The 26,081-nt window shown below is 43.0% G+C and overlaps 1 protein-coding gene across 1 annotated transcript in view; it reads left to right on the top strand.

The window, feature by feature from the left end:
- Nucleotides 1-26,081, top strand: part of LOC120019396 (ryanodine receptor 3-like) — a 146,764-nt gene that overhangs the window by 1,885 nt on the left and 118,798 nt on the right. The window contains exons 2-3 of the mRNA XM_038962685.1: nt 5,716-5,835; nt 21,218-21,322. Coding sequence (XP_038818613.1) covers nt 5,716-5,835; nt 21,218-21,322 — 225 coding nt within the window. The remainder of the gene's footprint in view (nt 1-5,715; nt 5,836-21,217; nt 21,323-26,081) is intronic.

Here is a 26,081-nt window from a genome sequence, read left to right as displayed (position 1 = left end):
TGATGCGCTCGTCGTATTGGTGAATTCAACATCAATTGCGCTGCATTCGTGTGTCCCGTTTACAGCGCGCAGCGGAGGGAAAGTGTACAGACACACGCCACAGTCCTAGCTAGGCTACTAAAATGTACCAGTCTGGGTTCGGTTTTTAAAGCTTGACAATGATTAACTATAAGCCCAGGCTGCCTACTCAAAAACAATACATTTTGTGTGCACCATACAGCAATGTTGCATTCAACCTCACCGGTTCCATGCAGTGCAAAAACATATTTAAAGTTTTAAATGTCACAACTACCTATAGCTATGTTTTTGTTATTTGGAGTTATTAAATCCTTTTTGAATGGGGTCGCAGCATATTATTTACATCTGCAAGTATAGCAGCAAAGGCTGGACGAATATAATTGATCTCTTCTTTACTTGATCTCTTGTTTTAATTTGTTTAAATACTTTATACGGCATCCTATGTACGTAAATGGACATTATAAAGGGACATCTTTTTTTCTAATAAAACAGTGGGACTGTTGTATACACCTTTTTTTGTATAACAAACATAATAGATAATAGTATACGGTGCCTTCGGAAAGTATTCAGACCCCTTGACTTTTCCCACATTTTGATACATTACAGCCTTATTCCGAAATGGATCAAATGTTTTTCCCCCCCTAATTAATCTGCACACAATACCCCATAATGACAAAGCAAAAACAGGTTTTTAGAAATGTTAGCAAATATATGAAAAATTTAAAACAGAAATACCTTATTTACATAAGTATTCAGACCCTTTGCTATGAGACTCGAAATTGAGCTGAGGTGCATCCTGTTTCCATTGATCCTCTTTGAGATGTTTCTACATCTTGATTGGAGTCCATCTGTGTTAAATTCAATTGATTGGACATGATTTGGAAAGGCACACACCTGTCTATATAAGGTCCCACAGTTGACAGTGCATTTCAGAGCAAAAACCAAGCCATGAGGTCAAAGGATTTGTCCGTAGAGCTCCGAGACAGGATCGTGTCGAGGCACAGATCTGGAGAAGGGTACCAAAATATTTCTGCAGCATTGAAGGTCATTAAGAACACAGTGGCCTCCATCATTCTTAAATGGAATACGTTTGGAACCACCAAGACTCTTCCTAGAGCTGGCTGCCCAGCCAAACTGAGCAATCGGGGGAGAAGGGCGTTGGTCAGGGAGTTGACCAAGAACCCGATGGTCACTCTGACCGAGCTCTAGAGTTCCTCTGTGGAGATGGGAGAAACTTCCAGAAGGGCAACCATCTCTGCAGCTATCCACCAATCAGGCCTTTATGGTAGAGTGGCCAGACGGAAGCCACTCCTCAGGTGGTGAGGCATGGTGGTGGCAGAATCATGCTATGGGGATGTTTTTCAGCGTCAGGGACTTGGAGACTAGTCAGGATAGAGGCAAAGATTTACCGAGCAAAGTACAGAGAGATCCTTGATGAAAACCTGCTCCAGAGCACTCAGGACCTCAGACTGGGGCGAAGGTTCACCTTCCAACAGGACAACAACCCTAAGTACACAGCCAAGACAACGCAGGAGTGGCTTCAGGACAAGTCTCTGAATATCTTTGAGTAGCCCATCCAGAGCCCGGCCTTAAACCTGATCGAACATCTCTGGAGAGACCTGAAAATAGCTGTGCAGCAACGCTCCCCATCCAATCTGACAGAGCTTGAGAGGATCTGCAGAGAAGAATGGGAGAATCTCCCAAAAGACAGGTGTGCCAAGCTTGTAGCATCATACCCAGGAAGACTTGAGGCTGTAATTGCTGCCAAAGGTGCTTCAACAAAGGACTGAGTAAAGGGTCTCAGTCCTTTCATGTTTAAAAACCTGTTTTCACTTCGTCGTTAGGGGGTATTGTGTGTAGATTGCTGAGGATGTTTTATTTTATTTGATCCATTTTAGAATAAAGCTGTAACGTAACAAAATGTAGAAAAAGTCAAGGGGTCTGAAAACTTTCCCAAGGCACTGTATGTGTGGCCCGCAAACGAGTTGTGTTTTTTCTCTCGATTTGGCCCTTACACTGATTGAGTTTGACACCCCTTTCCTACATAGTGCACAACCTATGGGCCCTGGTCAAAAGTAATAGGCTATATAGGGAATAGGGGACTATTTGAGACACACCCCCCCCCCCCACAGTCATTCAGAAGGAGTTGCTGCCAGGACTGGAGTGCCTTGGCCCGGACTCTGGGCCAGCATCATTGTTTTCTGCCTGTAATCCACTGAGAGGGAGAGAGAAGGCTGTGCTAAAGGTTATTTAAGACATCAAACTTGCTTCCGGAGAGTTCTCGGGCCAAGTCTGTCGAGCCCCTGGTGGGCTCCCTCCTGACATTTCACTTGAGGGGAAATCACTCAGACCTCAAGCCTCTGTTATGGAGTGTAACAGTAAAATATATTACAGTCAATTCTGGATTACTATGACCAATATTCTCATGTTTATAATGGCATTGTTATGGCTTTTTGTGGGGCAATCATTCTGAATATTATTCCCATGCTGTTGTTGCATGATGTTGTTGGTGTGAAACTAAGCATCAGTTGTGGTGACGAGAGCACGGGGATTCTATTAAATGACTCATATGTAATTATGTGGTTGAGAGGGTCAACAGACATAGGCTGGGTTTCAGATGCTATCCTATATGGGATCAGAGGTGCAGGGTTTAAAGTATAAGCTGGTGTAATTGGTGGGAACTGATACCAGACAGGATTACCTCATCAGGTAGATGAGATGAGAGGCAGTGTGACTCCAAAACACCGCTGCTACACTGGCCTGGGTTGGTAGTTCCAGCTGTGTGAAGAGGGCTGGATCCAATGAATTATTGCCGCTCGAATAGAGAGAGACAGAACCATAGCAACTCTCGGCTCCGATTAATATGAGACATGATCTGGCAGGAGAGACAGAGAGAGAGAGAGAGAGAGAGAGAGAGAGAGAGAGAGAGAGAGAGAGAGAGAGAGAGAGAGAGAGAGAGAGAGAGAGAGAGAGAGAGGGAGAGAGAGAGGGAGAGAGATGGAGAGAGAGGGAGAGAGAGGGAGAGAGATGGAGAGAGATGGAGAGAGATGGAGAGAGATATGGAGAGAGATGGAGAGATATGGAGATGGAGGCCCGTCAGTAAAAATGTCAGAGACACAAATCAATATCTGTGGTCTGTGTGGGAGTTGCCAAGGAAAACAGAAAGAGAGAGATGGATGAGTGATTGTAGGATCTTCCGCAATAAAACCAGGGTCATATTCACTAGGAACGAAACGGAAGCAAGCTCCCAAAACGGTGAGGGATTACCTGAATTTGTCAATTAAAAAAATGCTTGTTCTTGTTTGCCGTTGCAAAACGTTTTGCTACGGTGTCGGTGTGCACTCATGAATATGACCCAGGTCTCCTTGAATCAGTTAGATAATGGAAATGGGTTAAAAACAAGGTTTCATGGGTAATATATTTATTCTGGCAATAGAAGGGCTCTAACTTTTTGGGGGGCTTTTTGATGCTGTTTTTGATGCAACTACCGATGGTTTATCCTTTTCGGTACTTTCTAAACGCTTTCCCCTGATATGATTATATATACTGATAAAACGGCTGATTCCATGAATTATTCTGTACTCGGGTTGTTCTTACGATCCTCTCATAACATTCATAAATCTTGCATGGCCCTGCTCAGCATAATGACCCTCCAGCACTTGATGCGTTTTGCAAGGGTGGAGAAGCCAGCTCGGTCTCATAGACTAGACACAACATAGTAAGTGTGAATCCAGGACACTCAAATTAGTATGATATGTTACGTTTGGTATGGTTACATAAGACAGAATGTTACTTAAAACCTCTACAGGATCGGTGGGTCCCCTGCGGGACGGTTGAGCTAACGTAGGCTAATGCGATTAGCATGAGGTTGTAAGTAACAAGAACATTTCCCAGGACATAGACATGATATTGGCAGAAAGCTTAAATTCGCCTCCCGGGTGGCGCAGTGGTCTAGGGCACTGCATCGCAGTGCTAACTGCGCCACCAGAGTCTCTGGGTTCGCGCCCAGGCTCTGTCGCAGCCGGCCGCGACCGGGAGGTCCGTGGGGCGACGCACAATTAGCATAGCGTCGTCCGGGTTAGGGAGGGTTTGGCCGGTAGGGATATCCTTGTCTCATCGCGCTCCAGCGACTCCTGTGGCGGGCCGGGCGCAGTGCGCGCTAACCAAGGGGGCCAGGTACACGGTGTTTCCTCCGACACATTGGTGCGGCTGGCTTCCGGGTTGGAGGCGCGCTGTGTTAAGAAGGAGTGCGGCTTGGTTGGGTTGTGCTTCGGAGGACGCATGGCTTTCGACCTTCGTCTCTCCCGAGCCCGTACGGGAGTTGTAGCGATGAGACAAGATAGTAATTACTAGCGATTGGATACCACGAAAATTGGGGAGAAAATGGGAGAAAATTTATATAAAAAAAAAAAAAAAGCTTAAATTCTTGTTAATCTAACTGCACTGTCCAATATACAGTAGCTATTACAGCGAAATAATACCATGCTATTGTTTGAGGAGAGTGCAGAGTTTTGAATTTGAAAAGTTATTAATAAACCAATTAGGCACATTTGGGTAGTCTTGATACAACATTTTGAACAGAAATGCAATGGTTCATTGGATCAGTATAAACCTTTGCCCATTCACTGCTGCCATCTCGTGGCCAAAATCTAAATTGAGCCTGGGCTGGAATAATACATTATGGCCTTTCTCTTGCATTTCAAAGATGATGGTACAAAAAAAAAAGTTGTTTTTTCTTTGTATTTTCTTTTACCAGATCTAATGTGTTATATTCTCCTACATTCCTTTTACATTTCCACAAACTTCAACGTGTTTCCTTTCAAATGGTATCAAGAATATGTATATCCTTGCTTCAGGTCCAGAGCTACAGGCAGTTAGATTTGGACACCTATGAAAGTTAGATGCCAATCGCCATATAAAGTCCAAAGAAGAAAAGCCTGGAAGGAGGAGAGATGACTAGAAAGGATTTGGTTGAACGTTTTATGTGTGGATTAATTGTCAGAGTAGAGGACCTTGTGCATTTCAGGTAAAATAACAACTCAACGTTTATATTCCAGGACAAATTAGCTAGCAACAGCAAGCTAGCTAAATAGGACAAATTAGCTAGCTACTGCAAGCTAGCTAGCTAAATTGCCATAAATGTTTAATGCTTTTCTACCTGTCCCCAAATTAATATACTTTATTCAGAGTTTGTTTTGATATTTCAACCTGCGTGTCATGATCGCGTTTGGTGTGGGGGGACAAAATCATTTTGCGAACGATGACGCACGCGTGCGTCCGGTTTGGGCATGTTGTTAGGAGATATCAAGTGTCTGACTTTCTCTCCTAGTCTCCTTTTCTGATGAGAAAGAGCTGGACTGATAAAAGTAGAAAAGCTAGCAGGCATGACAACAGTATAGCAAGTACAGCTGAGCAGAAAACAAACTAAAAGAGAGTAGAATTAGCTGTTTTGCTTGTGTTTGCTTGTGTTGTTATTCTCTAAAGTGAAGAGAGGCCATGTTAGACTACAGGTAAGGAAATGCTTCACCCTCGTGTGCTTGCATTTAGGGAATATTGTTGTTCAGAATCTTTATACTGTCTCCTCTCCTCTTCTCTTCCTCCCCTCCCCTCCCCTCCCCTCCCCTCCCCTCCTCTCCTCTCCTCTCCTCTCCTCTCCTCTCCTCTCCTCTCCTCTCCTGTCTCCTTCTCCCCTGACAGGATGATGAGGTGGTGCTGCAGAGTGTCGCCACCATCCAGAAGGAGAATCGCAAGTTTTGTCTGTCCGTGGAGGGACTCGGAAATCGACTATGCTTCCTAGAATCTACATCTGAGGCTAAGGTGAGTGGAGTGTCTCTCAGTGCTTTGATTATTTCCGGTGTTATTAAGCATTCATACAAGAAGATTGTCACCTTAGAGGCAAAATAGTCTCATGTGAATGTCAAAGACATAATTTGAGTCTGACTCCCCACCATATTCCTGCTTGGTAAATGGCTATGATAACCCGGAACAGGTACATGCTGCTTTAGAATGTCATTCAGCAACAGACACTATTATATAGAGTTCTAATCTAAACGGACTGACCATTTACAATGAGAACAGTTGTTTGTTGGAAATCTGATTCTGATTCTATTCTCTGAAGTCTGTTATGTTAATGGTTCTAGAATCCTGTGACACAGCACCACGACAACAGCAACATTCTCTGAACCCGCTGAACTTCTCAAGCTGTCCATCAGCGAATAAGCAGCTGGTTCAGGAGATGGGCATAAGGAAGATAAAACACATTTAGACTGGTTCCCGATCTGTTTGTGAGGTATAGCCAATGAGTTAGCTATAGAGCACAAACCGATCTTGCACCAGGCTAAAACTACATTACATCATGAAAGTCTTATCTTTCTTCAGAAATGAGCATGATAAGAGGTTTTCGGTATTGTAATATAGATCCACTCATCACAGAACATTGACTTGAATGGGAATAACTGTTCTAGTCAGTCTTTTTCTATGGTATTCATTACATCTTGCACATATAGTACATACAGTACATACAGTACATACAGCACATACAGCACACAGTACATACAGTACATACAGTACACACAGTACATACAGTACATACAGTACATACAGTACATACAGCACACAGTACATACAGTACATACAGTACACACAGCACATACAGCACATACAGTACATACAGTACATACAGCACATACAGTACATAGAGTACATACAGCACACAGCACATACAGTACATACAGCACACAGGTCATACAGCACACAGTACATACAGCACACAGTACATACAGTACATACAGTACACACAGTACATACAGCACATACAGTACATACAGTACATACAGTACATACAGCACATACAGTACATACAGCACACACATCACATACAGTACATACAGTACACACATCACATACAGTACACACATCACATACAGTACATACAGTACACACATCACATACAGTACATACAGTACACACATCACATACAGTACATACAGCACACAGGTCATACAGCACACAGTACATACAGCACATACAGTACATACAGTACACACATCACATACAGTACATACAGTACACACATCACATACAGTACATACAGTACACACATCACATACAGTACACACATCACATACAGTACATACAGTACACACATCACATACAGCACATACAGCACATACAGCACACACATCACATACAGTACATACAGTACATACAGCACACAGTACATACAGTACACACATTACATACAGCACATACAGCACACACATCACATACAGTACATACAGCACACAGTAAATACAGTACACACATCACATACAGTACATACAGTACATACAGCACACAGTACATACAGCACATAGAGTACATACAGTACACACAGTACATACAGTACCTACAGTACACACATCACATACAGCACACAGTACATACAGTACATACAGTACATACAGCACATACAGTACATACATCACATACAGTACATACAATACATACAGTACATACAGTACATACAGTACATATAGTACATACAGCACACAGTACATACAGTACATACAGTACATACAGCACACAGTACATACAGTACATACAGTACATACAGCACACAATACATACAGTACATACAGTACATACAGCACACAGTACATACAGTACATACAGCACATACAGTACATACAGCACATACAGCACATACAGCACACAGTACATACAGCACACAGCACATACAGCACATACAGCACACAGTACATACAGCACACAGTACATACAGCACACAGCACATACAGTACATACAGCACACAGTACATACAGCACATACAGTACATACAGTACATACAGCACATACAGTACATACATCACATACAGTACATACAATACATACAGTACATACAGCACATACAGCACACAGTACATACAGTACATACAGCACATACAGCACATACAGCACACAGTACATACAGTACATACAGCACACAGTACATACAGTACATACAGTACATACAGTACATACAGCACACAGTACATACAGTACCTACAGTACATACAGCACATACAGTACATACAGCACATACAGCACACAGTACATACAGCACACAGCACATACAGTACATACAGCACATACAGCACACAGTACATACAGCACACAGCACATACAGCACACAGCACATACAGTACACAGTACATACAGTACATACAGTACATACAGCACACAGCACATACAGTACATACAGCACACAGTACACACAGTACATACAGCACACAGTGCATACAGTACATACAGCACACAGTACATACAGTACATACAGCACACAGTACATACAGTACATACAGCACACAGTACATACAGCACATACAGCACACAGTACATACAGCACATACAGCACACAGCACATACAGTACATACAGCACACAGTACATACAGTACATACAGCACACAACACATACAGTACATACAGCACACAGTACATACAGTACATACAGCACACAGTACATACAGTACATACAGCACACAGTACATACAGTACATACAGCACATACAGCACACAGTACATACAGTTCATACAGTACATACAGCACACAGCACATACAGCACACAGCACATACAGTACATACAGTACATACAGTACATACAGCACACAGTACATACAGTTCATACAGCACATACAGCACACAGTACATACATTACATACAGTACATACAGCACACAGCACATACAGCACACAGCACATACAGTACATACAGTACATACAGTACATACAGCACACAGTACATACAGTTCATACAGCACACAGTACATACAGTACATACAGCACACAGTACATACAGTACATACAGTACATACAGCACACAGTACATACAGCACACAGTACATACAGCACACAGTACATACAGTACATACAGTACACACAGCACACAGTACATACAGTTCATACAGCACATACAGCACACAGTACATACAGCACACAGTACATACAGCACACAGTACATACAGTACATAGAGTACATACAGCACACAGTACATACAGTACATACAGCACACAGTACATACAGTACATACAGCACACAGTACATACAGTACATACAGCACACAGTACATACTTACAAAGTTGGTGTCTAATAATAACATGGAAACTTTCCCAATTTGCAATTAACTCACAATTACCCGATCAATGCTGCTGTTTCACAGAAAAATGAAGTTCTTAATAACGACTGAGATGCATTTTCTCCTTTAGATTGTGTGTATTCAGAGATCTTACTGCAGATCAACTGACTCACAGACAGTGAAAGGCTGCAGTCAGTGGTGATATAGAGATATGTGACTCACCACCTGGATTCGGTCTTATGTAGAAACATTTGAATTTCTGTTTTTTACGTTGTATAAAAGTTGTAAATTCACTTTTGAGAAAACCTTTTTCAATGTTTTGGTACTACTATTGGAGAGACATTCTTTGTGTACACCCATTCAGCAGGTAGATCACACTGAATACGATTACACTGTGATTACAGTGCCTCCGTCTATGATTACACTGTGATTACAGTGCCTCTATCTATGATTACACTGTGATTACAGTGCCTCCGTCTATGATTACACTGTGATTACAGTGCCTCCGTCTATGATTACACTGTGATTACAGTGCCTCTGTCTATGATTACACTGTGATTACAGTGCCTCCGTCTATGATTACACTGTGATTACAGTGCCTCTGTCTATGATTACACTGTGATTACAGTGCCTCCGTCTATGATTACACTGTGATTACAGTGCCTCCGTCTATGATTACACTGTGATTACAGTGCCTCTGTCTATGATTACACTGTGATTACAGTGCCTCTCTCTATGATTACACTGTGATTACAGTGCCTCCGTCTATGATTACACTGTGATTACAGTGCCTCTGTCTATGATTACACTGTGATTACAGTGCCTCTATCTACGATTACACTGTGATTACAGTGCCTCCGTCTATGATTACACTGTGATTACAGTGCCTCTGTCTATGATTACACTGTGATTACAGTGCCTCTGTCTATGATTGCACTGTGATTACAGTCCCTCCGTCTATGATTACACTGTGATTACAGTGCCTCTGTCTATAATTACACTGTGATTACAGTGCCTCTGTCTATGATTACACTGTGATTACAGTGCCTCCGTCTATGATTACACTGTGATTACAGTGCCTCCGTCTATGATTACACTGTGATTACAGTGCCTCTGTCTATGATTACACTGTGATTACAGTGCCTCCGTCTATGATTACACTGTGATTACAGTGCCTCTGTCTATGATTACACTGTGATTACAGTGCCTCTATCTACGATTACACTGTGATTACAGTGCCTCCGTCTATGATTACACTGTGATTACAGTGCCTCTGTCTATGATTACACTGTGATTACAGTGCCTCCGTCTATGATTACACTGTGATTACAGTGCCTCTGTCTATGATTACACTGTGATTACAGTGCCTCTGTCTATGATTGCACTGTGATTACAGTCCCTCCGTCTATGATTACACTGTGATTACAGTGCCTCTGTCTATAATTACACTGTGATTACAGTGCCTCTGTCTATGATTACACTGTGATTACAGTGCCTCTGTCTATGATTACACTGTGATTACAGTGCCTCTGTCTATGATTACACTGTGATTACAGTGCCTCTGTCTATGATTACACTGTGATTACAGTCCCTCCATCTATGATTACACTGTGATTACAGTGCCGCTCTCTATGATTACACTGTGATTACAGTGCCTCTGTCTATGATTACACTGTGATTACAGTGCCTCTCTCTATGATTACACTGTGATTACAGTGCCTCTGTCTATGATTACACTGTGATTACAGTGCCGCTCTCTATGATTACACTGTGATTACAGTGCCTCTGTCTATGATTACACTGTGATTACAGTGCCTCTGTCTATGATTACACTGTGATTACAGTCCCTCCATCTACGATTACACTGTGATTACAGTGCCTCTGTCTATGATTACACTGTGATTACAGTGCCTCTGTCTATGATTACACTGTGATTACAGTGCCTCTATCTACGATTACACTGCCGCTCTCTATGATTACACTGTGATTACAGTGCCTCTGTCTATGATTACACTGTGATTACAGTGCCTCTCTCTATGATTACACTGCCGCTCTCTATGATTACACTGTGATTACAGTGCCTCTGTCTATGATTACACTGCCGCTCTCTATGATTACACTGTGATTACAGTCCCTCCATCTATGATTACACTGTCATTACTGTTCTCTTTGAGAACTGTAATCATAGTGTGGCAAGGATTATGTTAGTCCTAAATATTTCTAAAACGTAAAGCATTGGGACAAATCATTCACTAAACCCTAAACATCAACTATATCTTCTAATAAATAATGTAGAAAATCAGCACGTTGATTCGACTAAACTGCTTGGAGTAACCCTGGATTGTAAACTGTCATGGTCAAAACATATTGATGCAGTAGTAGCTAAGATGGGGAGAAGTCTGTCCATAATAAAGTGATGCTCTGCTTTCTTAACAACACTATCAACAAGGCAGGTCCTACAGGCCCTAGTTTTGTCACACCTGGACTACTGTTCAGTCGTGTGGTCAGGTGCCACAAAGAGGGACTTGAGGAAAATTACAATTGGCTTAGAACAGAGCAGCACGGCTGGCCCTTAAATACACACAGAGAGCTAGCATTAATAATATGCATCTCAATCTCTCCTGGCTCAAAGTGGAAGAGAGACTGACTTCAACACTACTTGTATATGTGAGAGGAATAGACATGATGAATGCACAGAGGTGTCTGTCTAAACTACTGGCACACAGCTCGGACACACATGCATACCCCACAAGACATGCCACCAGAGGTCTCTTCACAGTCCCCAAGTCCAAAACAGACTATGGGAGGCACACAGTACTACATAGAGCCATGACTACATGGAACTTTATTCCACATCAAGTAACTGATGCAAGCAGTAAAATCAGATTTTAAAAAACAGGTAAAAATACATCTTGTTGAACAGCGGGGACTGTGAAGAGACACACACAAAGGTACAGACACAAGCATATGCACACTCACACTATCACACACACTCTACACACACCTACATTGTTATATTGTTGTATGGTGGTATTATACATTTTGTATTGTAGATATGTAGTGGTGTAATAATGGTACATGATGTACATTTTTTCATTTATTTTTATGTGTAATGTAAGTGCCTTAATGTGTTTGGAAGCCAGGAAGAGTAGTTGCTGCCTTGGCAACAGCTAATGGGGATTCCTAATAAATACAAATAACAAAATGCACATCTTTCTTCCCTCCCTGGGTGTCCTATATCACACTGTTCTCCCTTCATCTGTCTGCCCTCCCTGGGTGTCCTATATCACACTGTTCTCCCTTCATCTGTCTGCCCTCCCTGGGTGTCCTATATCACACTGTTCTCCCTTCATCTGTCTGCCCTCCCTGGGTGTCCTATATCACACTGTTCTCCCTTCATCTGTCTGCCCTCCCTGGGTGTCCTATATCACACTGTTCTCCCTTCATCTGTCTGCCCTCCCTGGGTGTCCTATATCACACTGTTCTCCCTTCATCTGTCTGCCCTCCCTGGGTGTCCTATGTCACACTGTTCTCCCTTCATCTGTCTGCCCTCCCTGGGTGTCCTATATCACACTGTTCTCCCTTCATCTGTCTGCCCTCCCTGGGTGTCCTATATCACACTGTTCTCCCTTCATCTGTCTGCCCTCCCTGGGTGTCCTATATCACACCGTTCTCCCTTCATCTGTCTGCCCTCCCTGGGTGTCCTATATCACACTGTTCTCCCTTCATCTGTCTGCCCTCCCTGGGTGTCCTATATCACACTGTTCTCCCTTCATCTGTCTGCCCTCCCTGGGTGTCCTATATCACACTGTTCTTCCTTCAGATCATGGGAATGGGTTAGATGAAGAGCCTTCCACACACTGTCAGCACGTCTCCCGTCTTCATTAATCAAGACACGTTAACACAGAACAGAGACAAGGGGAAGTGTGTGTGTGTGTGTGTGTGTGTGTGTGTGTGTGTGTGTGTGTGTGTGTGTGTGTGTGTGTGTGTGTGTGTGTGTGTGTGTGTGTGTGTGTGTGTGTGTGTGTGCATGTTGTGTGTGTGTGCGTGTGTGTATGTGTGTGTGTATTGTTTGTGTGTGTGTGCATGTGTGTGTGTGTGTGTGTGTGTGTGTATGTGTGTTGTGTGCGTATGCGTATGTGTGTGTGTGTATGTGTGCTATGTGCTGTGTGTGTGTGTGTATGTTTGTGTGTGCGTGTGTGCGTGTGCGTGCGTGTGTGTCTGTATGTGTGTGTGTGTGTGTGTGTGTGTGTGTGTGTGTGTGTGTGTGTGTGTGTGTGGTGTCTCTCCAGGAACAGGGTTGGAGTTGAAACCTACAGGAGGGTATCTCTCCAGGAACAGGGTTGGAGTTGAAACCTACAGGATGGTAGCTCTCTAGGAACAGGGTTGGAGTTGAAACCTACAGGAGGGTAGCTCTCTAGGAACAGGGTTGGAGTTGAAACCTACAGGAGGGTCTCTCTCCAGGAACAGGGTTGGAGTTGAAACCTACAGGAGGGTAGCTCTCTAGGAACAGGGTTGGAGTTGAAACCTACAGGAGGGTATCTCTCCAGGAACAGGGTTGGAGTTGAAACCTACAGGATGGTAGCTCTCTAGGAACAGGGTAACACTACAGTATAACAATAATAGAAGAAGATGCCCTTATTCACACCTACGATCATTTTACCCTTCCCAAATTCTAACCCTAACCATCAGGTGTGGAAACACAGAGCTGACCTTGGATCAGCAGTTAAATGTAAATGTACTCTGTTAGAACAGGAATATATAGTATTTCATTTGAAATGGGATGTAAGACGACACAGTATACAGCGTGTAGAGAAGGACCAGGTCGGTTGTACAATGTTACCCTTTAGTGTTGCTTAACTACAGTAAGCAGACCACAGTTCTCAATTTATGAGACTTTAAGGAATGGGTCTTTTATGGTATTATAATAGTGTGACCACCATGGCAGAGCTCAGCTCCCTGGACAGAGACCAACGGTACCCTGAGCCACACTTTGAGCCAGTAGGATAATTGGTACTTTAATTTGAATTATTCATGAAATAAAATAGAGGAGAAATTCAGTATAATGTGTTCCAGGTACTGTTGGATAAGGTCACATGACATTAGGAGAAATTCAGTGTAATGTGTTCCAGGTACCGTTGGATAAGGTCACATGACATTAGGAGAAATTCAGTATAATGTGTTCCAGGTACTGTTGGATAAGGTCACATGACATTAGGAGAAATTCAGTGTAATGTGTTCCAGGTACCGTTGGATAAGGTCACATGACATTAGGAGAAATTCAGTATAATGTGTTCCAGGTACTGTTGGATAAGGTCACATGACATTAGGAGAAATTCAGTATAATGTGTTCCAGGTACTGTTGGATAAGGTCACATGACAGTTCTGTCATATTTTTGTCACAGCGTGGACTGTGAGGACACACACACTCTGACAGACATAATATTTTTGTTGCATTGTTTCTATATGCTTGTATTTTAAATGTGTGGGACTGTCCTTGTCTATTGGTGTATCAGTGTTTTATGTGACTGTCCTTGTCTATTGGTGTATCAGTGTTTTGTGTGACTGTCCTTGTCTACCAGTGTATCAGTGTTTTGTGTGACTGTCCTTGTCTATTAGTCTATCAGTGTTTTGTGTGACTGTCCTTGTCTATCAGTCTATCAGTGTTTTGTGTGACTGTCCTTGTCTATCAGTCTATCAGTGTTTTGTGTGACTGTCCTTGTCTATTGGTCTATCAGTGTTTTGTGTGACTGTCCTTGTCTGTCAGTGTATCAGTGTTTTGTGTGACTGTCCTTGTCTATCAGTGTTTTGTGTGACTGTCCTTGTCTATTGGTCTATCAGTGTTTTGTGTGACTGTCCTTGTCTATCAGTGTATCAGTGTTTTGTGTGACTGTCCTTGTCTATCTGTGGTATCAGTGTTTAGTTACTGCAAAATCATCCCTCTCTGTTTGAGCCAGGTGTTTCAGATGGCTTAACTGTCAAGCTGCATCTGTTTCTCCTTCATTTTTGAATAAATTAATTTGTTCAAAACTGTTCAACTATTGTCTTTCTCTCTCTTTGAGTCAACTACTCACCACATTTTATGCACTGCGGTGCTAGCTCGCTGTAGCTTATGCTTCAGTACTAGATTCATTCTCTGATCCTTTGATTGGGTGGACAGCATGTCAGTTCATGCTGCAAGAGCTCTGATAGGTTGGAGGACGTCCTCCGGAAGTTGTCATAATAACTGTGTAAGTCTATGGAAGGGGGTGAGAACCATGAGCCTCCTAGGTTTTGTATTGAAGTCAATGTACCCAGAGGAGGACAGACGCTAGCTGTCCTCCAGCTACACCATGGTGCTACCCTACAGAGTGCTGTTGAGGCTACTGTAGACCTTCATTACAAAACAGTGAGTTTTAATCAATTATTTGGTGACTTGAATATATTTAGTATAGTTTTATCTAAACAGGATAACTTTTTAAATATTTCACTATTTACATTTTTATACAATTCACAGAGGAGGATGGTCCTCCCCTTCCTCCACTGAGGAGCCTCCATTGGTGTAGGGGTAGTTTTGGGGTTCACCTGAACGCCTGTATCTTCTGTTCATTTTTAACATTTACTCTTTTTCTGTCCTGTTCTTCTGTAGTTGTTTTTTTATGTCTTGTCACGACTTCCGCCGAAGTTGGTCCCTCTCCTTGTTCGGGCGACGTTCGGCGGTCAAAGTCACCGACCTTCTAGCCATCGCTGATCCTCTTTTCATTTTCCTTTGGTTTTGTCTTGTCTTGTATCACACCTGGTTCCAATCCCATCAATTACATGTTGTGTATTTAACCCTCTGTTTCCCCTCATGTCCATGTCGGTGATTGTTTATTGTAAGTGCTTGTGCACGTCTGTCCTGATGTGCGTTGGGTTATGTACCCATTTATTTTATTATTCTGTTTTCCGGTGGGTCTTGTTCATAAACTGCGTCGTTGGAAACAGTTATTTCTCTCCTGCGTCTGACTTCTCTGCCGCCAGTTCACACCCCTTACATGTCTGTTTCTAGCCTTCTCTCTTGTTGGTAGTAAATATAGAAAGGGAGCGCAGACAGGCTCTGATGAAGCTCTCTCCTTAGCTTCTAAACACACACACACAAACACACAGACACACACACAAACATACACATACACACAACCACGCACACTCCACTGGTCCCACTGGATTCATGTCCCACTGGATTCATGTTTGTCCTCATTGTCACCTCTCTCCTCTCCTTCCCCACTCCTCTTCTCCTCCCCTCTTCTCTCCTACCCCTCTCCTCTTCTCCCTCTCTCTTCCCCCACTCCTCTCCTCCTCCTCTCCTCTTCTCCCTCTCTACTTCCCGTCTCCTCTCCTCTTCTCCCCCTTTCCTTTCCTCTTCTCCCTCACTCCTCCCCATCTTCTCTCCTCCCCTACTCCTCTCCTCCTCCTCTCATCTTCTCCCCCTCTCCTCTCTTCGCCTCTCCTCCCCCTCTTCTCTCCTCCCCTACTCCTCTCCTCCCCCTCTCCTCTCCTTTCCTCCCACTCTCCTCTCCTCCCACTCTCCTCTTCTCTCCTCTCCTCTTCTCTCCTCCTTTCTTCTCTCCTCTCCTCTCCTCCCACTCCTCTCCCTCTCCTCTCCTCACCGTCTCCTTTTCTCTCCTCTTCTCTCCTCTCTTCTCTCCTCCCCCTCTCCTTTCCTCTCCCTCTCCTCTCTTCCCCTCTTCTTCTCCTTTCCTCCCCCTATCCTCTCCCCCTCTCTTCCCCTCTCTTCCCCTCTCCTCTCCTCCCCCTCTCTTCCCCTCTCCTCTCTTCCCCTCTTCTTCTCCTTTCCTCCCCCTATCCTCTCCCCCTCCTCCCCCTCTCCTCTCCCTGGCCTCCCCCTCTTCTTTTTCTTTCCTCCCCCTCTCCTCTCCCCTCCTCCCCCTCTCTTCCCCTCTCCTCCACCTCTAAAACACTGTATAGCCTCAAAACATGTTTAAATTATAATTGTGGTCTCATGGATGGTGATTCTTTGTATCCATATCTCCGTCTATGAATTTGAGAGTGGTTACATTTCTTCAGCCCCGTCCCTCAGCTGTTTACCCAAACAGTGGCAGGTTGTCCACATTGTTGTTGTTTGAATAGCAGATTTCCCCTTTAAACCGTTTAACCTTTCAGTGCTACCCATCCCGGATCCGGGAGCATCCTCATCAAAAAAGCTGACTAGCATAGCCTAGCCTAACGGGACAGGGATATCATATAATATAATTTCATGAAATCACAAGTCCAATACAGCAAATGAAAGATAAACATCTTGTGAATCCAGCCATCATTTCCGATTTTTAAAATGTTTTACAGCGAAAACACAATATGTATTTATATTAGCTAACCACAATAGCCAAACACACAACGCCATGTTTTCACCGTGTTTCCACCGCATAGGTAGCTTTCACAAAACCCAGAAATAGAGATAAAATGAATCACTAACCTTGAACAACTTCATCAGATGACAGTCTTATAACATCATGTTATACAATACATTTATGTTTTGTTCGAAAATGTGCATATTTGAGGTATAAATCGTAGTTTTACATTGCAGCCACCATCACAAATAGCACCAAAACAGCCAGAATAATTACAGAGAGCAATGTGAAATACATAAATACTCATCATAAAACATTTTTGAAAAATAGATGGTGTACAGCAAATGAAAGATAAACATCTTGTGAATCCAGCCAATATTTCCGATTTTTTAAGTTTTACAGCGAAAACACAATATAGATTTATATTATCTCACCACAATAGCCAAACACACAAAGCCATTTATTCACCGCCAACATAGCTTTCACAAAAACCAGCAATAGAGATAAAATTAATCACTAACCTTTGGACAACTTCATCAGATGACAGTCTTATAACATCATGTTATACAATACATTTATGTTTTGTTCGAAAATGTGCATATTTAGAGCTGCAAATCGTGGTTATACATTGTGAATACGTAGCAACAATTCACCAAAATGTCCGGAGATATTTTGGACAGTCACCTAATCTAACTAAAGAACTCATCATAAACTTTACTAAAAAATACATGTTGTACAGCAAATGAAAGATACACTGGTTCTTAATGCAACCGCTGTGTTAGATTTTTAAAAATAACTTTACTACAACATACAGCATTATTGTGAGACAGCGCTCACCTATTCTCCGCCGTGTTGGAGCCAACATATTACACAAAAATACGAAATAACATCATAAATATTCTCTTACTTTTGCTGATCTTCCATCAGAATGTTGTGCAAGGAGTCCTAGTTCCAGAATAAATCGTTGTTTGGTTTTAGAATGTCAATTTCTTCTGTCGAATTGGCAACTTTGGCTAGCCATGCGGAGCTCACGTGTCCAAGAAATCTTTGCGCATGGAACGAAAAATTCCAAAAGTCCCAATAAACATTGAATAAACTGGTCAAACTCGGTTGAAAAATCCTACTTTATGATGTTTTTCTCATATGTATCCAATAAAATCAGAGCCGGAGCAATTCGTCGTGTATACCGAACGCTTTTCAGAAGACAATGTGAGGTTCCCCGGCGCGCAGTTGAAAACTGACAAAAGAGCGGACCTGTCACTCCAAAAGCTCTTATTCGGCCTCACATCAAGCTAGACACCCCATTCAACCTTCTACTGCCCGTTGACATCTAGTGGAAGGCGTATGAAGTGCATACAGATCAATAAATATAAGCCAGTTGAATAGGCAGGCCCTGAAACAGAGCCTCGTTTTCAGAATTTTCACTTCCTGTCTGGAAGTTTGCTGCCAAATGAGTTCTGTTTTACTCACAGATATAATTCAAACAGTTTTAGAAACTTCTGAGTGTTTTCTATCCAATAGTAATAATAATATGCATATTGTATGATCTAGAACAGAGTACGAGGCCGTTTCATTTGGGCACGATTTTTTCCCAAAGTGAAAACAGCGCCACCTATTAAGAAGAAGTTTTAATGGAAGGGGTCGTTCCTGGGGTACAAAACACATGCCAGAGGAGAGCAGAGTACACACACACACAAGCTCACACACATACAACATTCACACACACACACACACACACACACACACACACACACACACACACACACACACACACACACACACACACACACACACACACACACACTCGCACACACAACATACACACACACTCACATCTACACACATACAACATTCACACACACACACGCACACATGCACGCATGCACGCACGCACACACACACGCACACACACAACACACACACACACACACACACACACACACACACACACACACACACACACACACACACACACACACACACACACATACACACATACACAACACACACACAACACACCCACACACACAACACACACATACACACACACAATATACACACACAAACACAACATACACACAACACATACACACACAACACACACACACGGACACTAACTGAAGTGTTGTGAAGGTGGGCGAACTCCTGGGAAATACCAAATGGGAAGAGGACACATACATGCACTAGAGGACAGTTACATAGATACCCTTGTTAATGTCACGTTCCTGACCTGTTTTCCTGTGTTTTTGTATGTGTTTAGTTGGTCAGGGCGTGAGTTGGGGTGGGCATTCTATGTTATGTGTTTCTATGTTGGGTTTAATGTGTTGCCTGATATGGTTCTCAATTAGAGCCAGGTGTTTGACGTTTCCTCTGATTGAGAACCATATTAAGGTAGGCTGTTCTCACTGTTTGTTTGTGGGTGATTGTCGCTGTGTCTGTGTTTTGTTGCACCACACGGTACTGTCTCGTTCGTGCATTCGTTTTTCCTGTTCGTGCGTTCTTCGTTTCATGTAGTTCTCATGTTCAGGTCTGTTTAGTTCGTTTTGTTATTTTGTAATTTCTAAAGTGTGCTTCGTCATCGTTATTCTTTTCTTTATTAAATTCATTATGTATTCATCACCCGCTGCGCCTTGGTCCGCTCATTCACCACAAGACGACCGTTACAGTTAAAGGCTTTGATTGGTTTGGTTTTCTGTTAAATAATTCAAGAGAATAGGATCTCATCTCAATGACTTATCTGGCTAAATTTTAATTTATGTTAACAGGTTGAATTGAAATAGGGGTTTTCTACATGTTCAATTCTCTAGAGATTACACTGTAAGGGGCAATTCACCCCATCCACCAACAATGTGTTGCAACACCTGTGTGATTCCACAGCAACCACATTAAGGTTAAGTAAAATAAACAGGAGGTGGACAGGGTAACAACGAGAGAGGAGGATCAGTGGACAATAAGGGATGTCGAGGATGGCTGAGGAACTCATTAATGTATTTAATTAGGACCTAGCTAGAGCTAGACACGCTCAGAGCTCTCACCTTTTCAGATGCTCCAAATTAGACACTCTCCTCTCCACTTCTCATCTCCTCTACTCTCCTCTACTCTACTCTCCTCTACTCTCCTCTTCTCCCTTATCTTCTCTCCTGTTTCCTCTCCTCTCCTCTCCTCTCCTCTCCTCTCCTCTCCTCTCCTCTCCTCTCCTGTTTTCTCCTGTTTTCTCTCCTCTCCTTTTCTCTTGTCTCATCTCTTCTCTTCTCTCGGGCAAATCATTCAACATAAACACAGACAAGAAGAAGAAACAGAAAGACTTCTGATGCTGTTAAATTATTTATAAACGCAGTTATAAAACTCATTACTTCAATCAGATTAATTATATTATGTTGTTCTCCCCTTCCAAAGCATAATTGTTGTAGAACTGTGTTTGTCCAACATTGAGGGAGGGTACCAGTGGAAAAAGCTGTGTGTCAATACATTCATGTAGATGTATTTATATCATGATCAAATGTCATCCTTCATTTTAAGACTCTTGTAATTGAGACCTACTGCAAGTCATCAGATCTCATGTCTAACTGTGTGTTTACTGATATTTATATTTATCTCTGCAATTATGGTGTTTAATATATATGGTATATGTCCTGCAATGATGTAGTGTTGTTAAATGCAGAGACAATCAGGCTAATCTTTTCTCTCTCTCTCTCTCTCCCTCCCTCTCTCTCTCCCTCCCTCTCTCCCTCCCTCCCTCCCTCCCTCCCTCCCTCCCTCCCTCCCTCCGTCCATCCTGCAGTATGTTCCTCCTGACCTTTGTATCTGCTGTTTCATCCTGGAGCAGTCCCTGTCTGTCCGGGCCCTGCAAGAGATGTTGGCTCATACAGTGCCTAACAATGAGGGGGTGAGTATCTCTGCATTACCTGTATACATAATCACTTTATAACCTACACATTATACCTGCATTACCTGTATACATAATCACTGTATAACCTACACATTATACCTGCATTACCTGTATACATAATCACTGTATAACCTACACATTATACCTGCATTACCTGTATACATAATCCCTGTATAACCTACACATTATACATGCATTACCTGTATACATAATCCCTGTATAACCTACACATTATACCTGCATTACCTGTATACATAATCACTGTATAACCTACACATTATACCTGCATTACCTCTATACATTATCATGGTATCAACAGTACACCTCAGACCATGGTCAAAGACATAGGTGATACACTTTCACAGTTCTTAGAGTATTTGAAAGCTTCGTACGTAGTTGAATTTTGTAGACTATTTTATGGTGTTTTATACCACTGTGTGTGACGCACAAAAGCGTAGTGTGTGCGGAGTCAGGCGCAGGAGGCAGAAAGTACTGAGTAGTGTTTTAATAAGCCACAGGGAAAGATTTGTGCGCGCCAAACACACATCGGCGCAACAAACACGATAGCCAAAACCAGGACCTAAATAGTCCAGAGGGAAATCCCAAAACGAATCACGCTACCAATAACCTACCACACACAAACACAGTGGAAAAATGAAGCCCGCACAAAGAGCAGGCCGGCCGACTAGCTTAAATAACCCAACTAAACGTAAACACGAAACAGGTGTAACCAATAAGACAAAACCAACAGAAAAGGGAAAAGGGATCGGTGGCAGCTAGTAGACCGGTGACGACGACCGCCGAGCGCCGCCCGAACAGGAAGAGGAGCCACCTTCGGTAGGAGTCGTGACACTGTGTCTCAGTGTAAAGACCATAAAGTCCAACAAATCATGTTGTTGAAAGGTATGGACAATAATACATTGACAATTGCTGACTCATGGGGATTCTGGTTAAAGAATATATGCCAATAAGATTAATTAAAATAATAATGTATTCAATAAAATATCAATAAGATTTATCAAATAAATAATGTATTCAATAAGAGATCAACGTGAGAGGATACAAAGAAAATTTATATTTTCTCCTCGTTTGACTTCAAGATAAGCCTGGAAGATACTGCTTATACGGTAGTGTCCTCTCTAGCTGTGTGACAGTGCCCACTCCATGTCAGACACAGACCCAGCCACAGAGAAATAGCCCATGATTGTCTTGCTTTAAGTACACCCAGACAGTCTTCTTCCCTCTTTCCTTTCTCTGTTCTGCCCACTTGATTTACAAATAGAATGTACCCTCCCTCCCTCCCTCCCTCCCTCCCTCCCTCCCTCCCTCCCTCCCTCCCTCCCTCCCTCCCTCCCTCCCTCCCTCCCTCCCTCAGCTATAGTACCACAGCCATTCTTAATGATGAGCAGTGATAAGTAATCATGAATAGGGAGATAGATACTTAAATACTTATGAGTATAGTGTCCCCTACTGCAATGAAACACTTCATGTCACGCCCTGACCAAAGAGAGCCCTTGGTTCTCTATGGTGTAGTAGGTCAGGGCGTGACTAGGGGGTGTTCTAGTTCTATATTTCTATGTTGGTGTTTAATATGGTAATCGTTGCCTCTAATTGGGGATCATATTTAGGTAGCCATTTTTCCCACCTGTGTTTGTGGGATATTGTTTGGTTTTGTGCTAGTTGCACCACGTAGTCAAATTACCGTTTTGTTGCTTGTTATTTGTTTTGTTGAAGAAGTTTCACTTTAAATAAATATGTGGAACTCAACACACGCCTTGGTCCGTCTCTTACAACAACCGTGACTGAATATTCCACCAAAAGAGGACCAAGCAGCGTGTTCACGAGGTAAAGGAGTTTTGGACATGGGAGAAAGTCATGGGAGGACACGAGACCCTTCCTTGGCGGGAGTCGCAAAGGAGCATAGAGGGACAGCGATGACGCCGGGGACCGCGGCCACAGAAACCCCAAGATCTTGGGGGGGTGCACATGGAGCTGTTGGCTGAGCAGCGGAGAGTGCCAGAGCCCGAATGGCAGACGGTGGAGGACTTCAATGAGGGATACCGGAGAGAGGTGGAGGCGAGGAGTATGCTGCAGCGCAGGCGTACTGAAGAGCGGGTCATCAGTCCGGTGCCATCTGTGCCGGCTCCTCGCACTCGCCCTGAAGAGCCAGAGGCCGTCAGGGAGGCGATGGAGAAGTTGGGAGAGAAAGAGAGGAGAGAGATGTTGTGCAGGTGTGTTCTGCTCAACATTTGACCTGAAGAGCCTGTCAGCGGTCAGGTGAAGTCTGTGCTGGCTCCACGCACCAGGCCTCCAGTGCGCCTCCCCAGTCCGATACATCCTGTGCCAGCTCCCCGCACTCGCCCTGAAGTGCGTGTCACCAGTCCGGTGCCACCTGTGCTGACTCCAGGCCTCCAGTGCGCCTCCCCAGTCCGGAGCGTCCTGTGCCAGCTCCCCGCATTCGACCCGAGGAGCGTGTCATCAGTCCGGTGCAACCTGCGCCGATGCCCAGTCCAGGCACGGTGTCCAGTCCCGCTCCACGGCCGGAGCCTTCCGCTGCGCCGGTGCCCAGTCCAGGCACGGTGGCCAACCCAGCTCCATGGCCAGAGTCCTCCTCTGCGCCGATGCCCAGTCCAGGCACGGCGTTCAGCCCGCCGCCATGGCCGGATCCGGGGTCTGGGCGGGGGCTACGACCTGCACCGGAGCCGCCACCGACACTAGTCACCCCTGTGTTTGTGGGATATTGTTTGGTTTTGTGCTAGTTGCACCACGTAGTCACGTTTAGTTGCTTGTTATTTGTTTTGTTGAAGAATTTTCACTTTAAATAAATATGTGGGACTCAACACACGCTGCGCTTTGGTCCGTCTCTTACAACAACCATGACACTTTATGAAGAGATGTCAACTAAGTTATGAGCGCTATTGGATCGACAACTGAACACATTAGAATTTAATTGCTTGTAGTTAGCTTAGCTTAGCTGCCCTTGCTTCACTGCTTCTGGGTTGCCAGACGATCAGATCAGTGTCAAGTTTGCATCCATTACTGCGGTGAAGTGAATTTCTGTTTTGTTGAGGTGATAACCACAGAACGCCTGGCACTTTAGTATCAGAGATGAGTATTTCAGCCTGGCCCTGGACTAAAAACCTGGACTATTATTTTGGTTAATTCACCCATTTTATGACACATTTTAATGGAGACTCATGCTCTTTTAGGTATAGTTTTATATAATTGACTTCCATAACTCCATGTAATATTGTTATTTCGTCTGTCTTTGTTTAACGCTGCTAGAAAGCGGACCATGAACAGTGGGTATGTTCATTTGTTACTATCTTTAGTTTGCATGAAGGCTCACCTCTACTGACCCCTAACTATTAAAGAAAGAAAGATCTCACTTTGGCCACTTTCACTTCAAAGTGTTGCCTATTTTGGGATTGTCATCATACTATACTAAAGTCATTTATGACTATGTTTTTCAATAGATTTGTAGGTTCATCAGACACATAATGAAGATTCAGAAGTATGCCTATAGTGAGAATTGAGAATCTTGACATTATTGTACATAGCCAGAGAATTACATTTTAAAAACAAATATTTATTAGGTAAATATGCATTTGACTGAAAACCCCACGGACATATAGTAAAAACAATTAAATGTAGATGCTGATATCTTATTCGCTTATACCAGTTCATTTATTTCATCTCTGCAAATATTTTATTATATACATTTTAGAATAAGGCTTTAACGTAACAAAATGTGGGAAAAGTCAAGGGGTCTGAATACTTTCCGAATGCACTGTATGCCCCTGAACATCACTGAATGTTATGAACCTGTCACAGACAAACACAGAGATGTTAAACTATGCCCCAGAACGTAACTGATTTATGACAATCTTGAAATAGACATCCCATTGGTGCCTTCCTTCACGTTGTGCACACGATTCACGGGATTGGAATGCTTTGCTTGGTGCCCCTCAACAACAAACTATGTGTCTGTGTGAACACATTTTCAAGTGAAAGTGCTAACTAGCTAACTAGTTAGCACTTTCTCTAACCAGTTAGTATTTTAGCTAACCCATTTAGTGCTTAACGATAGGGAAAAACCCCTTAAATCTACACCTTAAAATATTTACTACACAGGGTATGTTGTTATCTCTCATGGACAGATGTACGTAACATTAACAGCTGTATAGCTGACACAGTTACACAATATTTTAGTTATGGGTTTCCGAGATGATGTATTATGTAAAATATATAATTTGTGTTACCTTTTTTTGATGAAGCATCATTTGAAGACTTTAGGGAATGAACAGGAAACCTAGGTGTTGGAACGATGCTCCCTCACTGAGATGTGGTGGGTTTTTGAATTTGTGGTTTTCTTTCCTCTCTGTGTTGTTTCTAACAGTCCCATTTCAAGGGTACCAGAAATAAAAGAGGACATATTATTGAATTGGCGTTGATTCCAGAAGCTTCACACAATGATTCCAGAAGCTTCACACAATGATTCCAGAAGCTTCACACAATGATTCCAGAAGCTTCACACAATGATTCCAGAAGCTTCACACAATGATTTCAGAAGCTTCACGCAATGATTCCAGAAGCTTCATGCAATGATTTCAGAAGCTTCACACAATGATTCCAGAAGCTTCACACAATGATTGCAGAAGCTTCACACAATGATTGCAGAAGCTTCACACAATGATTGCAGAAGCTTCACACAATGATTCCAGAAGCTTCACACAATGATTGCAGAAGCTTCACA

Source organism: Salvelinus namaycush, chromosome 24 (genome assembly GCF_016432855.1).
Source record: "Salvelinus namaycush isolate Seneca chromosome 24, SaNama_1.0, whole genome shotgun sequence".
NCBI classification, from domain to species: Eukaryota; Metazoa; Chordata; class Actinopteri; order Salmoniformes; family Salmonidae; genus Salvelinus; species Salvelinus namaycush.
This window is presented reverse-complemented; position numbering and strand designations above follow the sequence as displayed.